Below are 18,162 nucleotides of genomic sequence, written 5' to 3' on the forward strand. Positions count from 1 at the left end.
CTAGGACTGTATCCACCTCTTTCTGCAAGAGTCACTCAGCACACACGTCTAATAATCATAAACTGAAACATTAATGTGGAAAAAAGCTACAGAAATAAAACTATGTTTTGTACCACCAGCATCGACATTACAGAAAGGTCACTGTGCCTCCTCAGCTGAATTCGTGTGACATCATTTTACTTCTAGTTGTAACAGTAAGCCCTTCAGTTTTTGCAGTAACGACCATGATCATATGAATTATTCACTTAAGAATAGCTTTACTGTATCAACAGCGATCGTGGTAGCATGACTGATTTTGGAATGGATGAGTGCAAGTCAGTCTTTGGGAATTACCTATCATGTGTTACTTTGGAACTAAAAGGAGGGCATTCATCAGCTTGTGATGCTAGCTTTAAAGCATGAGCTCACTTGAAAATTGCAAAACAAATGTAAATGTGTTGGGAGATATTCTGTGCTCACAGTCAGTGATCCTAACTGTCCGAGTATGTGGTGAGTTCATTAATCCTTTTCTGTACCCTGACGAAGTGTTGCTCCTCTTTTGTATACTACGCAGTCTCAAACAGATATTTCTGTACTTTCGTAACTGTTGCCCCATTTTTTTATAAGTGTAATATGCATGTATGACTGTTACCAGATTTATCATGTGGTTTAAAGTAGGTAAGTAGGTTGTTCATGCTCAAATTGCTCATGTACCCTATAGAGGTGGGTCAGTGTTTAGGTTTTAATTATAGACTATGGGACTGCTTTAAAAGTATATTTAATGAGTTATTTTTACTGTAGATTTTAGTTTATATCCTCTGTTTTGTTACCTGTATGTAATCTACCAGATTATAAACATTTCTGGTGCAAAGTTGAGTATTTAACCATGGTGCTTTACAGGCCATTTGAGGATCTGTAGTCCCCGAGGTCATTCTTTTACTTTCCATTTTCTCTTCCTTCGCTGTCACCCTTAAATAAAGGCGTAAAACGCACAAACATAATCTTTAAATCTTTTTATTCATGAGCTGATTTGTATTCCCCTTTAATTTGTTAGTTTGATCTTCTGTCGTATTTTGAACCACAGCGTTTACTTCGTTTTATCTCCTTCCTGCTTGTAGCACGCAGCACTGGTGAACACATCAGTATGTTAAGTCCAAATTGCATGGCCGAATTATCGAGCTTTCTCCCTCCATCTCCCTCTTTTGCTCCACTTCCAAGCCCTTTCCATACTTGAAATGTTTTGCAGGGTTACTGAGATGTTACACTGTCACTGTGCAAGTCTGGATTTTAAGTTACAAATCCTCAGAGCCCTGAAGACCAACCAAGCGAGACTCTGAGTCACCCAATGCAGTGTGTGTGTAGCTTTTGTAGAGCAGGGAGCGAGGCTGTACGAGATGGGAAAACTCAATGTCAGCCACACACAGCAAAGAACCATCCAAGGCCTTTAGATGTCAAGCACAAAATTAAAACATCTCTCTGAGCGCCGTTTGTGTGTATTTGTCCCAGAAGCAAATAGATTCAGCCTGCAACCTGCGTGGATGATTAATTACACAAACAGTTATTATGCTTGTCAGTTCACAGTGGGGTTAGGCCAAAGACGTCATTAAATTTCTCTCAGGGCTAAACGAGGTTTTAATGGGTCTGTTAGAGTCATCAGAAGAACCTATGGAGACAGGATTTTTTTTAATTTTATTTTACCTGATAGATTTTACAGTACCATTTGTCGCAGCAGCCTTGGAGTGCACTCCCAGATGAACATACATCATTGCTTCATGTAGGCTGAGAACTGGTGGAGCTGGTAGAACTGGCGGAGCTGCTCAGCGGCCAGTAGCTCTATACTTACTTCCTCCTCCTACCATTATTCTTCAAATGTGATTTCATTTACATCAACGGCCACTAAGCCAACGTGTACTGAATGATTGTGTTTACATCAGCGCTAACTTTGATTGCCAAGTTTTTTGATTTAGTTGCAGTCATAGTCTTTTGACTAGAACATCATTTAGTGTTCTTTTAGTTTCAATCGACTAAATATCATAAGATCATAGTAGACTAAATCTAAAGTTGATTCAGTTGAATAAAATATAAAGTGTTAAAGTTTGCTGTGGTTTTACCAGTGTGAGTTGCTCCATGATTTAGAAAGCGTTTCATTTTCCTTGATATCAAATGTGAAATGTGTCCACGTGTCTGCTCTTGCCTTCTTCCCAAGCACTGACATTTGGCTGTATTTTTTATGAGAAACAGGGAGCAAGCGTGTTAGCAGAACCCTCCCACCCAGATCAAACTGTGCGTGTCTAACCTTACCGCAGACAGACTGCTTCTGACTGGAGGACTTCCGAGTTTGTGCCGCCTTTCTACACAACCTAATTGGTTCTGATTGGATCGTCTCTCCAGAATGTTTTCATTTAATTTTTATTAGTTGACGAAAGTGTCAGTACCTTTCATCATAGTTTTTGTACTCATGCATTCATTTTTATTTAGTTATCATCTTGTTTTCAATGAAAAAAAAGAAAAAGCAATTGATGAAAAATATGACAAAAATTATTAGTCAACAAAATTAACACTGGTTTAAATAAAGCTGAAGTCTACATTAACACCAGTATTGGAAAATCTTACCCATAAAAAACTTTGTTACTTTTCTTCTGCTGCTTGTAAGTTCAAGTCCTCATCCGCTTGCCTATGGTGTTCCACAAGGTTCTGTTCTAGGACCTCTACTTTTTCTGCTGTTTATATCTGCTCCCTCTTCAGGACATTTTTAAGAACTGCTATGCACTGCTAAGCAGGCAACATTCAGTTTCAACACATTCCGTTTAGTTGTAAGATATTTCTAAGCAGCCACCCTATGATAGCTGGGATAGGCACCAGCTCCCCCACAACCCTGAGAATATGTGGAAGACAGTGGATGGATATTTCTGAGCTTCAGATCTTGCAAAGGTGCTTAGACACTTTTAAAAGTTTGATAGATAACATTTTTTTACAACTTAAGAAAAAAATAGATATCCTTGTTTGTGTCTCTCACAGATTTGGTATTGGAAACTCCAGGTTCCTTTGCCACTTTTGCTATATCTTCGATCAGGAACCTACAGGTAACTTTTAACTCAGTTTTCACTTAGGATACTCACATTAAAACCTCTGGTTTGCTCTTATTTTTATCATTTAAGGAATATTGCCGTTGCCATGCTCTGATCTAGAAATTGTTTTTCATGCTTTTATTTCATCACATTGGGGTTACTGTAATTCATTGTTAACAAAGCTTCCTTGGAACCTCTGCAGGTCAGTCAGAGCACTGCTGAGAGGCTTCTAAGTACTCACATGTCACATCGTTGCTAATCCAGTTGCATTACTTCCCTATTAATTATAATTTTGAAATTCCCCACAAAAAAATAATTAACGTTTAAGTTGCATTTTGTACACAGCTGAGTGTCTGTACCATTTAGATGTCTGTTAGGCCTCCAATCAACAGAACATTGCTCAGTGGATGAAGGTGAATTGCTTGAAATTAGGCTAAATTCAAATCTTTACAGAGCTAGAAACAAATACTGTTCAATAAAATTGTGAAGTAATTTGTTTTTAAAGCTGAACGGAGTTATACCACAAAACGTCCAAATATCTAGTGATCAGCGAGCATAATTCTGTGATATTTCAGACTGTTTAACATTAATGTATCTACTGTTGCTTGAATCATTCTAATTTTGTTGAAATGACTGGGAAAATAAGTTGGAAAAGAGCATGAACTCCCCTCCAGCGTTTCAAAGAATAATAATCAGTGTGTTTGTTTTCAGGCCTGATTACAAGTAAAGACAGAAATCAGCCACCTGGTACAACCACTTCACTGTATTAGAAATCTCAGTCTAGAGCTACTTGGCGCCTTGACCTCATCACCCTGCATATTCATCACACTGGATGATAATTAGGACTGCATTCTTGGAAATATGTGATGTTTTGCAAGAACTACAGATTTATGGGTATAGCATCTGAACATCGATATCAGCTTTATTCATGCTAAAAATGTTGCAAAATGTACACGCTTGTAGAATAAAATGTGAGAACGTGTTAAAAAAAACTTTGAAATTGTAATTGAATATTTTCCCTTGTAAAAATGCTTCAGACGCTTGTGTTTAAGTTACTGTAAAATAAGTAAATATCAGTAAATATGCCATTTACTGAAGGTGGTGGAAATGTTGTGGTTATATAAATTGTTTTGGGTAAATGTTAAAAAAAAAAAGAATAGGGCATGGAGAGTTTTAAATTCAGTTATTATTATTATAATAAACATTGACTTTTTCCCAGGGGGGAGAGGGATACATTACTATAAGAAAAGAAAATAAATTGCATTGGATCAGCCAAATTATTATTTTGTATATCAGTACTGGGCCAGTGCATCCTTATTAAGCACCTCAAAGCACCGGGTGTGGGATTTAAGTGGTTGATTTAGCCTTAAACAGGAATTTCCTCTTGGATACTTCATCCATAAAATAATCATCCACAGTTTATATGCTGGTGTGTAACACGTCACAATAAAATGACAATATTTTGATGATGGTTTTATCTGTACTGAGCTTCCTGTCTTGGCAAAGCACACAGAAACAGTGCAGGGAGCAAAGCTGCAGGTTTTAATAACAGTGTTTTGAACAGTCGCCTCAGACTCTCGCAGCTGCTTATGAATTGGTCATAAGGATGCTTTCTGTTTGTTACTCTAGATGATCCCTAAGTTGGGACTGCTCCAGCTGCTAAGATTTAAGGAGAAATTAAAGTCAGAAGAGACCAGGTGCATGAGAACAGATGAGAAAAAGGATTTGTTGGTGAACAATTCGATCCCTGGACAAAAAAAAAGAAAACTGCCCTTTTAACCTTCAACCAAAGTCCCTACAGAGCGTCTCCAAGGCAGAAAAATGACTGCTTCAGCTGTGAACATCTGCGTAGATTAAAAAAAATTTGAAAAACACTGGGGGGGGGGAAAAAGCTTTAAAGAGGTCACAAACAGGACAGAGACCAAAGAAGTGACCGTTTACTGACTTGATTCTCCTTGCTACTGCCCGAGTTTTGAATTTTCGAACAACATGTCTTACGTATTCCCAGATCCGTTCTGCAGCTGCTCCTGTGGTTAGGCAAGTGCTTTGGGCTCTGGTTTATGTAATGACTGCAAAGCAACACACATATACAGTACGGCTGACTGAGCTGCTGCATGGCCAACGCTGTGGCAAGCCGAAACAGAATCATTACAAACACTTTCACTTATTAAATTGGCATGCTGCTGAATGCAAGAGTTTATTTCATGGTTCAGTGCAAAGGAGTCAAGAGCAACGCCAGGATTTGAAGGCCAGAAACATGCCCTGATACTAGATTCATAGGAACAGAAGTATTTATCTTTATAGACAGAGAATAGAAAAAATGAAGCACTAGGAGTTTAAGTGGAGCCTTTTGATATGAAAAGGTTGACGTGGATGAATTCGTTGTATGGGTGTAAATATAAACACAAGTCAATTATAAGCAAACTCAACACACTTTTGCATTAAACGACTAAAAAAACGGAAGAGTGTAGCAGCAACCACCTGCCAGCGAGTCTGTCTTCCTTAAACGTCCTCACAACACGCTGCTCAAAGGTTTGTGATGATGGGTCTTCTGACACGTCAACAAAGCTGTCAGAGAGAAACTCCTCTGAGCTCTGTGCATAATACATACACTACTAACGCTTATGAATTTAACACTCAAAGGTTTGCTGAGGTCAGAATAAAACAATGTTCGTAGAAACCATAAATCGGACATGAACACTAACAGTCAGAGGTACACTTTTCAAAATTAGGTGATCATACCCTCCAGATACCGAGTGCAAAAATGCAGAACAAGAGCTCCACACAGTGGAGAAAGTAAATCTAGGCACAATTTGCTCACGATTTTGGGAACGTCACAGTCTGCCGGAGGACCTTTAGTTAACATTTAACAAAAGGGAGCTTTAATATCTTCTTCCTTTTCTTTTCTTTGTCTCAGCTTTGCCCTTCACCTGTGAGCCATTCACGCTGTACTTCAGTGGTTGGTCTGTGAAAAGAAAATACACAAAATACAAGAAGACAGAGAGTAAATGTACAGCTTTTACTGTGAGCTTTTAGCAGCAATGGGAGACATTTGCAGTAAAACATGACAAAGTTGCTGCTGTTTTACATAATATAAAACATTTTATTGAGCAGAATGTGGGGGGGGGATAGCAGAGTGATAGTACACTGACTTTGTCCTATTGCAACATTTATAGCAGATTATAGTGACAGTGTCGGCATGCTTGATAATCTCATTTTGCACCAAAACATTTTGTCGTTTTTTGCTGCTATTATACTCAACATTTGCCAGTAATTATTCGCACAACTACCTGGCAATCCAAAACTGTAAACTATTTAAGTCACTATCACAGTAACTAACAAAAGCAGAAAATATTAACATTTTAGAAAACTGAGCAAGATTGCTTTTTTCATTTTTCCTTTAAAAACTGTGATTAAATTAGAAAAATGACTAATTAGTCATGAGATCTATGTCAAGACATCATTTTCAGAATTAATTCCACTAAAATGAACACAAACCAACCTGGGAAAAGGATTTTTGTCAGCGAAGCTTTCACTTCAAAAAGCTCGGGGTTCTCCTTTGAGTCTTTCGTGGCATGGAAGCTCGTCAAGTGCAGCGCAAGCCACCAGTCTTTTCTTTCAGCCATCTTTTCACAGACAATGTTCTCCCAGTCTACTCTGTTAACATTACACAACAGTAAGAAACAATAATAAAGTATGATCTGTTTCAAGCTGAATTAAAAATATAACTTAAAAAAAACCACACATACTGATTTTGAAGCTTTTGGATCACTGCCTTTAAACGGATCCACACTTCCAGGTTGCTCCCCCAGCAATTGAAGTCCAGCATTTCCAGGACAACTCCCAAAGCTTTCTGGGTGTCACTTTGTTTCTCTTAAAGAGCAAAAATCATATATTTTTTTATTACAAGAGAGAAAGAATGATTTAGAGACACGGCTCTAACCTTGGAGAAAATCAAACAAAGGAATTAACATTACCTATTTAGTACTGTCAAAACAGAACAGCTAGCTGTAAATAACTTTTCTATACATTTACTATCATCGATTTTGCATCAAGACTGAACTTTATTTGGCCAACGATAGACATTTAAATCCATATTTAATTCCCTTTTACCCGACTGAAGCAGGAGAGAGCTATACTCCAGCATCAACTCATGGCTGGGGACCAATGCATGGAGGACCTACAGCAAAACAAAAGGACATTTTAAGCTTTTGAAACTGAACTGGATACAGTGTGTCTTTTCATTTTTGTCCACATAGCTTTAAATCTAATAACAGCCAATTTAAAACCTTATTCAGTGTGAAGTTTAACAGGGATCACTCCAGTTTTCCCTCAATACACAAATACACAAACTATAAAATATTAATCATTAATACCATTTGAACACCTAGATTCCAATTTAAATTCCATTTTTTGAGACATCTTTAAAGCACTGATTGAAATAGTAATTAGTTACAGTGAGTTTCATATGCAGCTTTACCTTCAACACTTTCATCAGTCTCTTCTCCGAAGCACCTTGTCGCTTTAAATACTGGTAGAGGTAGACATGCGCATTGGGATTGGGTGGGAAATTGCTGTCATACGCATAGTCATTCAGGACTTGCAGAGCCTCCTTATGATGCTCATAAAACTCGAGCATCTGCCAAAAAAATAAAACAACGGTCATGTAATCAATGCTAATATTTTCCTTACACTAAACAACAACAAACCTATAAACAGGGCAACATGTGACAAACAGAAAGAGGCTAAAGTACCAACTCCACTCACAGGTGTATTTCAAACACTTTATCTTGTATCCACTTCAGAATACCAACATTTTTCCTCTCAGGTTCGGAGACCTATTGATTGTCTATCCAACCATGTGGTTACGTCAGTGAACAAATCTCGCCCTGGTTTCACTGAGTGCGCTGCTGCTAGCTCCTCCGTAATCTTAAACTCTTTTTTATCCCATGTAAAGAGAACTAACTGGGCTATGTCACTGATATCAAAGCTCTGGTCCAGAGCCAAGGAGAAAAAGTCAAAACTGTCTGCTTTGTTTTTCAACTGTAGCTCCAGATTTCCCCACAATGTCCTTGATCCATCTTGTTATGAATGTTATGTTAGCATGTCAGAGTCCACCTAACGTCCACCAGAGAATGCCTTACAGCTTATTTTGTAGGAAAACGCAAAGCTGGTCAAACATGGATGCTGGTAGCATCCATAAGCTCTCGTATTTCACAGTGTGATTAGTCAGTAAGTATGTCTGTGGAGGTTCTCAGTCATCCAGGTCATTGTAGTTAGACTACGATGACCTGGATGACTGAGAACCTGACTGAGCAGGGAAAGAAAAGCGTCTGGACTTCTTTAAGTTGCTTGAAGATGGTTCACCTCTCATCCGAAAAGCTTCTTCAGTAAGTAAGTAAAAGGTTATTTATATAGCACTTTTCACAGACAGATGTCACAAAGTGCTTCACAAGAGAGGTAACAAAAACACAGTCATAAATACATCATGATAGGCTTCAGCGCCCCTGTGATCCTGAATTGGATAAGCAGAAAAAAAATGGACGGATGAAGGAAACGAAGGAAGGAATGAGTATTTACCTCAACATATCTCAGTATGAAACAATCCCAGACGCCTGGATTTTTCAAAATCTCCTCAAGATTCACTGACGCTTGCCTGAAGTAGTTTTGCATGGTTTGATTGGAATCAGATTCATAATAATCTGAAAAAGAGAGCACCAAACATCAAAGATGTGAGCCCAGACAGACATTTTTCCCCAACATAATGAATTTAAACTGCTCTGTCAAACACGCAGTTCCCATGTCTGACCTGTAGGTGGCAGTGTGACCTCACACGAGCCTCCTACACGCCTCTTACTGAGAAACCTAAATAATGCATGTTCTGGGCTGTTATGCTGCACGTTGCCTTACCGCTGCTGGAGCGTGTGGACTTTTTGTCACACCAGATGATATAATCCAGCAGGCCCCTGTACGCCTGGATCAGTTTAATATTCTGAATCTGAGCTGCTGTCTCTTTCCCGTGCCTCCAACTCTCAGCGCTAGCAAGATGCCGCTTTGCATCTTCAATCTGCTGGTGGAGCAGGAGGTGGAAGGAATGTTCCAGAGAAATCTAGAAACACAAAATGACAACACCTCATAAGAAAAAAAAAAATGCAGATTCACATGAAAACTACACTGCGGCCACTTTTATTAGTTGAAGTACCATTAGGTAATGTCTAAATCCCGAATGCTTCATTCGCTCATAGATGGTGTTGTAATCTTCCATTGTTGAGTTGGGATGATGGTGAAAGATCTCAGTGGCAGTTCTCCAAATAAACTGAAATTTCAAAGAGAGCATTAAGGTCAAGGATGAAAATGAATGCAGTGTTTAAAGCTGAGTGTTTAAACAAGTCTTTATTAATTCTAATAAAATCTACCTCCTTAGATGGCTGCGCTGTGAAAAGATTTCTGTCTTCTAAAATTTGGGGGTAGTACACCATATATTCTGCTGCCTCCTCCCATCTGTGGTGCAGCATGGCTTCTCTGATGCGCTCCCGACACATGCTGGTGGTCCGGCGAAACCCATTCTGTTGAGTCTGATCTGAAGATGAAAGGTATGAGTTCCAAACCTCAGACAGCATTGGATTTGTGAGGCTGATAGAAACATTTTTGATACCTTTTAAATTTGTTTTAATAAAGAAATAAAATATTTGTATTTCACATTAAAGTGAAGAAATTATTTCTTAATTACCGCTGACTAAACTTTTCTATAATGTAAAATCCAGGACTATGTAGAAGCCAGCAAACAGTGTACCATACATTGATCAGTGAGCAATAAGTCTTGCATCTAATATGTCCTCTGCTGTCTAACAGAAAAATTTATTTATGGAAATTCTGTACAACCCACCTCCATAAATGGGCTTAACCAGAGGGAACTTTGATTTCTTCTCTCCTTTTGAAGAGTTGTCCTCTGAGGAGTCAGAGTCATTCTCTAAGTCAATGTGAGGCTCCAGCTCTCTTTCTAAGTCATCCATAATCAGCACAGCAGTTAGACTCAGTCAGGATACTTTAACCGGCTCATCTGCAAGAAGAAAATTAGTAACAAAGTATTTTTCTTCCTTTTTAAAAGGTACGTATTATTATATAAGACAAAGCAATCAAAAACAGGCACCATTAGTGTCACTGTTTCATGAAAACTTATTTAAAGATATGCATGACAACAAATTCCAATTACACCACAGTGCTACTGCACTAAAAATTGTCTATCAAAATGGTAAATGAACTGGTTCTTACATAGCACTACTACTCTATCTGAGCACTCAAAATGCTTTACACAACTTGCCTCATTCACCCATTCACACAAACACTTTTTCTATGGTCTTTCCCTGTAAGTGCTTTCTATCTAAACTTCACAAGCATTCATACTCTGATGGATGCACCGGAGAGCAACTTGGGGTTAGTATTTTGCCCCCACAACGCTAAACCAAACCATATCATGCAAAAATCTTAGATACTTTGGATTCTCATCCACATACAGAAAGGTATCTGATGGCTCCCAAATTTATTGTGCAACATGATAATTACTCCAAACATGCAGTGCTTAATTAATTATGTTGTAAAAAAAAAAAGAGAAAAAAAATGTCAGAAATTATCAAAAACTTGTTTAAACTAAAAAGTACATTTGTTATTTATTAGTCAAATAACAAGCTGAATTCACTTTGTATACCCAAAGTTGAGCTGAGTTATTTTCTTCTGGTTAGGAAGTAAACAGAAGTAGTAAATAGCTGTAATTTGACATCTTAATCAGAAAATAAATATCATTTAGGGTGGCTGTGGCATAAACCCTAATAAATTTGTTAAGCACTGTATATTGCCAGAGTCATTTTTGAAAGAAAAAAAAGTAGTCAATCTGGGCTTGCATACAGACACAAGATCAAATCAGGCAGCTTGAATCCACTATAGAAATGTTTGGAACAACCTACCCAGTAGCTTAAAAACGTTGGGTATGAGAACATAGAAGCATTACTGCTGTTTTAAAGACAAAAATACTCACTTTAGGACTTTACTTGTGTCTGTGTATTAACTTCCTGAGAAGGTAACCGACAAAATAAAAGTATTCAATACTTAGTAGAGGCTGAAATATTTGCACAGTACTGCATTTAAACAGGTGTGCTTGCCAATAGTTCAGTAATGTGTATTAGAGCAAGACCGCTTCAAAAGCTTTCATAATATATTTGGTCACTTTATACTAGAGTTGGCAATGTGCAATTGATAAAACTTTGGACATCTACACATGGGATATAGCAGTGTTATTACAGTCTTGTTAGTGCAGAGCTATTCTTTGCAGCTGTATTTGATGCTAACTCATGAGCTTTATTCACAACAGCTTATTTAGAGGCCAGCGAAAAACTACAACTTTAAGTTTTAAGATATCAAGAAATGAACATTTTTCCACAAAAGCAACAAAGAAACGGTCTGTTTTCTTCTGACTTACCCACCAGTTTTAAGTTTGCTCAGACTTTTCTGGAGAAAATTGTTTATCCTCCGTACCGATGTTAACAGCTACCTGCATCAGAGAGCTAACGTCCTATCCAACGAGCATTGCTGTTGTTACTCTTGAAAATTAATATAATGCAAAGGATTGCTATGTTGTTGATTACTGTGACTTTCACACGTTGTTTTTGACCGCCATGCTTTAGCAGCTAAGGAAGTACAGTAGGAAGCTACGCTGCCATTGGCTGCTGTACCCGGAAAGGGCGGGGCAAATACTTTTCTCCTTCCTCCTCTGAATTGAAGCGAAGAAACCTTACAAAAATGACTCCTGTTTACAGATATTTCCGCTTTTGTGTTTCTATAAAATGCTGCGTTCAAGAAAAAAAGAGGAAAAACAAGGATAAGAAACCCTAGACACAAATCAGCATTGTTTACCCTCTCCACTTTACTTTCTCTACGCTTTTATTTATATTAAACATGGGCAGTGTATAAAATACATTATTTTGTCACTTTTTACATAGCTCATGTTATTCACGGTTTTTTTTTGTTTGTTTTTTTTTACGTGGTGACGAGGGAGCTGAGTGTAAAAGCGAAGCTCTCAATTTACCGGTCGATCTACGTCCCTACCCTCACCTATGGCCACGAGCTGTGGGTAGTGACCGAAAGAACGAGATCGCGGATACAAGCGGCAGAAATGAGCTTCCTCCGAAGGGTGGCTGGCCTCTCCCTTAGAGATAGGGTGAGAAGTTCGGCCATCCGGGAGGGGCTCAGAGTAGAGCAGCTGCTGCTCCACATCGAAAGGAGCCAGCTGAGGTGGTTCGGGCATCTGATAAGGATGCCCCCTGGGCGCCTCCTGGGTGAGGTGTTCCAGGCATGTCCCACCGGGAGGAGGCCCCGGGGCAGACCCAGGACACGCTGGAGAGATTATATCTCTCGGCTGGCCTGGGAACGCCTTGGTATTCCCCCGGATAAGCTGGAGGAGGTGGCTGGGGAGAGGGAGGTCTGGGCCTCTTTGCTTAGGCTGCTGCCCCCGCGACCCGGCCCCGGACAAAGCGGATGAAGATGGATGGATGGATGTTTTTTTTACCATTACTCCAAAAATATTTAGCTATGAAATACTGAACTTTTTACTCCACACCATTTATTTTAAAGATTTAGTTCCTTATTATCTTTCACTCAGAAGGATAGCAGCAAGAGTAAAACGGCAGGTTTAGAAGACAGGAGGCAGAGCTGAAGGTTGCAGAGTTGAAGATGCTCATATTTCATTGGGAGACTCTAGACAAAGTTAAAGGGACAAGGTTGAGATGGTTTGGACATGTGCAGAGGAGGGACAGATATGCTGGACAAGTGATGTAGTGAGTGACAAGTGAATGTAGTGAGGGAGGACATGCAAAGGGTGACAGAGGAGGATGTAAGGGACAGGATTAGATGGAGCCAGATGATCCACTATGGCAACCCATAAGGGTAGTATTATAACTATATTATACGGGGTCTAAATTTTTCTTTTAACTCTTTTCAGAATAGTTACTTAGTAGAAAACAATTATCAGGATCTTGTGTAGTGCCACTTTTCATCAGCAAAGAGGCTCAGTGGTTAGTGCTACTAAAAACCTGGCAGGGCTCTTTTGTGTGGTGTTTACATCTTCTCCCTGTCATTGCACAGGTTTGCTGTTAATCTCATTAATTTCCATCATCGGTTAAATAAATGCTCATAATAAAAATATAATAAGATGCCATTTTTATGAGGGCAGAGGGATTCACATGAGCCTGAAAATCATGCCCAGTGTTCTCTCCACTCTATTTCTTTCTTTCTTTTCAAATAATAGATTTCCAATGGGCAACACCGCTTTTGTTTTTTACCCTCTCTGTGCCAGCCTATTTGAAAGATCTGGGGAAACATCCCTGCCAAAGGCAAACAATGGAATCCATTAAGATAGTAAGATGAGGGCAAGTTATCAAGACACCAATATGAAGGAGCAATCCACAGCAGATATATATTTGTATATTAAAAAAAAAGAAAACTACTACAGAGATATTCAGCATATACAAAGCAGTGATGTACATGATTTTCCCAGCCGGCAATAAAGTGTAAAGCACAACTGCAATGCAGGATCATCCTCATTAATCACGGCACAGATACTGCTCCTAAGCGCACATATGCAAAGTTAACTGAGGCACATCAGTTAACTTTTTATGACGGTCATTTCGTGCTAAACGATAAATCAAAAGCATTTATGCATTAGTTATTCATATACCATTTTTGGTTGTCTTTCCACTGTAGTAGTCAAATATGCCCAATAGTCAAGTATGCATGATAAGGAAACCCTTTTTTTAAAATTCGGAGGAAAATATGCACATGCACTAGACTAAATGATAAGCCTCATTTATGACTGCATCTGCTTCATTTTTTCTTTTCTTTCTTTTTTTTGGTGTTGTTTCCCCCCCACCACGGCCACATGAAGCAGACACATCCAATCGTTCATCCTGTGAAAAGCGATCCTGAGCCTACACCCAGCCGGATCTGCTGTGCTGACGTGTCGGCTCCTGCTGCCCAGTGCTCATGCTCCAGCAGCAGCAGCGGAGTCAATCCAGTCAACAGAAACTGCCAGCATGGCAGCAAAACACGTTTACCGACAGGGCTTTTTATTACTTTTATTTAACTTTATGTCAGCCGCAGCCCTGGAGAGAAGGTTCTCCGACATTAAGAGATGCGCCGATAAGGAGTGCAGCAGTAAGTCCGCTGGCTTTCCAACTATTATCTCAGGGGGGCTTCTCTGATGCGTCTTCGCACCATCCCGATACTACAGCCATAAACTGCCGTTATCTCTTGACCTGTTGCCGGTCGATATTTGCGACCTTGATCTCCTCTTGAAATTGTTGTGATGCTGTTTACCTGTGTGATGCCCAGTGAAAACAGGACAAGCAAACATTAACATTAATCATTTGGCTGGGTAGGATTACTGGTTTCGATGCAGCCCATGTTGGCTGGGTGCCTGTCAGCTTCGGCCTGCCTCGCTCCCGGATAGTGGAAGCTAAGGTTAGCAGCTAATTAGCCACCGGCCGGCTCGCTCTGCTAATGTTCAGGGTAAAGGTGATAGGTGAAGTTAAAGCCACGGGGTTTATAGTGTTCAACCACATTTGCCTCACTCTCATGTGGATTTGTGGGATTGGGCTGCTTTGCCACAAATCAATATGCTTCTGTAACGCTTCTAGCTAGCAAAGTTTACATTTTTACCCTGCCTCCTGACTCTTAACCTCTACATTCAGTGCAAGACTTAATAAAGGACACGCAGCTGTTTTACTTACAATACAGAATATTCATTTAGCAATTGTTAACCACAACCGCAAAGTCATCTATAGGTGATAAGAACGTATTTTTTATTGTTGACTTATCATCAGGGGGAGCTAATTTTGACTCATAAAACAGTAAATATCACACACTGTAACTCATAAAACACAAGTCAGAGCTGAAACTCAGCCACTCAGAAAGAAGTCTGAGTGAAATACAAAATTTAAGACAGTGGTTAGTAGCTAATACTTGAATCATAGTTAAAGTTTCACCTTTTCTGCTTTTTGTGTATCAGTTTTGGGCTTGTTTTTCTAATGCACGTGTTGTTAAAGTGGCAACATACATTTCTGTTATTTAGCTTTACATCAGTTAAGTATGTTGTAGTTAAAATGTAGTTGTCCAGTGAGATGTGTGGAATAAATACCTAACAACATAACAGGAGAAAACTGCCGACAGATAAGTACAAGAATTACTGACCATGTATGCTATCATCCCTCTTGTTGACTGATATGCACATTCAGCTGTAAGTATTAGTTATTGTTTATGTTAAGATGTCTTTGTTTCTCTGACACAACAGGCTGTAGGAAATGACAACAAACCAAAATTACTGGTTTCAGCTAAGGGTCGAATGCTTTGTATAAACATCAGCTTTAGCCTGATGTTTTACATCTGGTGCATCCAAGAACCCATCCATCCAGTTTCTTCTGCATATCCAATTCAGGGTCATATTTGGGGTGCAGTCCATTCCAGATGGTCTATCGGAGGCCTGACGAACCATTCACACTTATGGCCAATATAGAATCACCAAGTGCTTTACATGTTGGCTTGTCAAGCAAAAGATTGCTGGTTCGATTCTAGCCTGCGACGCAAATAAACCTGGGGGTTTCTGTCATCAGGAAGTAGTTTCTAGAAAACTCACCGGACAATATGAAAGCACCACACAGCGGCCTTAGCCTGCAGTGGATTCAAACTCAGCTTCTTGGTGTGAGGTGACTTGAACTAAGCCCAAAACAAATAAAATCTTTGAATAAGTCATTCTTACCCTTTGTTTTTTGTTTTGTTTTTTCAGTGCTGCTGTGTCGGGGGAAAGCTGTGAATGATTTCTCAGGACCTGATTGTCGGTTCTTGTCTTTCAAGAAATCTGAAACCATCTATGTATATTACAAGCTGTCAGGAAGAAGGCCTGACATATGGGCCGGAAGTGTAAGTATACTATAGCACATATTTATTGAGCTCTGGATTTAATTTGTGTAGTTAAAATCCTGAACATGTTCTTTCGCAATAGGTTGGAAGCCACTTTGGCTATTTCCCAAAAGACCTTCTGGCAGTTAACCACATTTATACTGATAACGAATATGAAGTTCCAGCTGAGGTATGGAAATATATAAGAAGATAATCCACGTGTGGATACCACAGATAGTAAGATGTAATTTTTAATTTTTTTTTTTTTTTATCTCTTCTCAGGAAACAGATTTTGTCTGTTTTGACACTGGATTTGACAAGTTTGATAATTATGATGTAGATTTGCTCCTTGGCTTGTCAGCAGAGGAGAATGATAGCGAAAACAACAAAACATCTTACCAAGTCCAAGCAGCAGAAGCAATAGAAACAGGAGAAGAAGTAGCTCAGAGTGAAAAACAAACTGAGCATCATGATAACTTGGAGGAGCTTCCTAAAGCCCCTCATGATCAAAGTGCCTCTTCAGCCGTTCTTGATCAGTCAGCTGAAACACCTTTACAAAACACAATGGAGTCCAATGCAGAAGTTGCACGTGATGCTACAGAAGCTGAAGAGGTTAAGGAAAAACATGTACCAGAGTCTGTCCCTGAAAACTTGTCAGAAAAGAGTGAAACCAAAGATACACCCGCAAAATCGGAAGTGGAGTCTGTGCCCAAAGATGATTTTGTTTCAGAAAGCGAACCAGTCTCATCTTCTGAAGGAGTTCAAATCCCTGAGTTGAAAACTACCATTGGTTCAACTTTTGATGCCATCGTCACCGATGAAGAAATCACAGAGAAAATTACCACTTATGAAGAAGAGGAGGAGAGTGTAGACGTGGAAAACCATCCAGAAAGTGGCACTAATGTTAAAGAAGAAACTCCACTGTTCTCTTTTTCAGAAGACTCCATCAACACTCAACCATCTGTGGAAATCCCCAAGTTAAAAACGACCCTTGGGACAACTTTGGATGCTGTGATCACAGATGAAGACACCACCAAGAAAGTTACCCCGTATACAGAGGAGGACAGTGAAGATGTGGAAGATCATCCCGAAAATAATAGTGATACTAAAGAGGAAACTCCACTGCTGTGTTTTTCAGAAGAATCCGTCAACACTCCAGCATCTGACTCTATTAAAAAGCCTGAAACTCCACTGGCGACACCTGAGGATAAACCAAAGACAGCAGAGGAGAAGAACGTGTGGACATCACTCGGAGATGCTGTGTTTTCAGCTGTCACTGGAGTAGACATAACCACACAAGAAGTGAATTCAGAAGAAGAGGAAGATGATGATGAGCGAGTGCCAATCTCTAAGTTAAAAACTACCTTTGGGACAACTTTTGATGCTGTTGTAACAGATGAAGAAAGCACCAAGAAAGTTACACCAAATCCAGAAGACAACAGTGAGGATGTGGAAGATCAGCCCAAAAATGATAGTGTTACTGAAGAGGAAACCCCACTGCTGTCTTTTTCAGGAGAATCCTCTAACACTCCAACACCGGAGTCTCCTAGAAATCCTGAAAGTCTGCCATTGACACCTGAGGATAGACCAAAGACAGCAGAGGAGAAGAATATGTGGACATCACTCGGAGACGCTGTGTTTTCAGCTGTCACTGGAGTAGACATGTCAGCAAAAAAAGTGAATGAAGAGGAAGATGAGGACGAGGAAGACGAGGAGGAAGAGGATGTAAAAACCCGTGATGAATCACTCTCGGTAAAATCCCCAAAGGACCCAGAGAACATGGAGCCAGTTCTTCAAGATTCTTTGAATTCTACATCTGATAATTCTGATGTGAATGAAGGCACCAGTGACTCAGAGAAAGTTTTGTCTGATAAGAATGAAAATGATGTAGAAGTTACTGGACATAAGGAAACTCAGGATGAAACCAAAAAATCAGCAGAGGATCAAATAGAGCATCTAACAGAGGGGATGAGAATATCCACGGAGCCACTGCCACAAGATAATAATTTAGACAACCATGAGGCTGAAGTAACATATATAAAAACCACACATGAAGCCACTGAAGACAAAGACGAGCAGGAGGTGCCCAAGGATTCAGAGATTACTGAAGACAAAGATGAGCAGGAGGTGCCTAACGATTCAGAGATTACTGAAGACAAAGACGAGCAGGAGG

The 18,162-nt window shown here is 39.5% G+C and overlaps 2 protein-coding genes across 6 annotated transcripts in view; one reads left to right on the top strand and one right to left on the bottom strand.

Moving 5' to 3' along the window:
• Positions 1-4,924: 4,924 nt before the first annotated feature.
• On the bottom strand, positions 4,925-14,540 carry taf1a (TATA box binding protein (TBP)-associated factor, RNA polymerase I, A). 4 transcript variants are annotated; one of them, XM_005731102.1, is made up of 12 exons: positions 11,525-11,720; positions 11,080-11,113; positions 9,934-10,107; positions 9,464-9,627; positions 9,250-9,363; positions 8,958-9,156; positions 8,628-8,749; positions 7,528-7,686; positions 7,161-7,227; positions 6,797-6,920; positions 6,550-6,704; positions 4,925-6,012 (listed from the first exon to the last, which is right to left on the bottom strand). In XM_005731102.1, the coding sequence occupies exons 3-12, from the start codon at positions 10,058-10,060 to the stop codon at positions 5,930-5,932; spliced, it is 1,314 nt and encodes a 437-aa protein (XP_005731159.1). In that variant the 5' UTR covers positions 10,061-10,107; positions 11,080-11,113; positions 11,525-11,720; the 3' UTR covers positions 4,925-5,929. The 4 variants fall into 4 exon arrangements, with proteins under 4 accessions (XP_005731159.1, XP_005731158.1, XP_005731157.1 ...); XM_005731101.1 differs by lacking the exons at positions 11,080-11,113; positions 11,525-11,720 and adding an exon at positions 14,480-14,540; XM_005731100.1 differs by lacking the exon at positions 11,080-11,113.
• Positions 14,060-18,162, top strand: part of mia3 (MIA SH3 domain ER export factor 3) — a 21,606-nt gene continuing 17,503 nt past the window's right edge. For both annotated transcript variants that reach the window (XM_005731097.1, XM_005731098.1), the window contains exons 1-4: positions 14,060-14,249; positions 15,877-16,010; positions 16,093-16,179; positions 16,272-18,116. In XM_005731097.1, the coding sequence (XP_005731154.1) occupies positions 14,129-14,249; positions 15,877-16,010; positions 16,093-16,179; positions 16,272-18,116 (2,187 nt within the window). In that variant the 5' untranslated portion in view covers positions 14,060-14,128. The remainder of the gene's footprint in view (positions 14,250-15,876; positions 16,011-16,092; positions 16,180-16,271; positions 18,117-18,162) is intronic.

Source organism: Pundamilia nyererei, unplaced genomic scaffold (genome assembly GCF_000239375.1).
Source record: "Pundamilia nyererei isolate P.nyererei 1_Seehausen unplaced genomic scaffold, PunNye1.0 scaffold00041, whole genome shotgun sequence".
In the NCBI taxonomy this organism is placed as follows: domain Eukaryota; kingdom Metazoa; phylum Chordata; class Actinopteri; order Cichliformes; family Cichlidae; genus Pundamilia; species Pundamilia nyererei.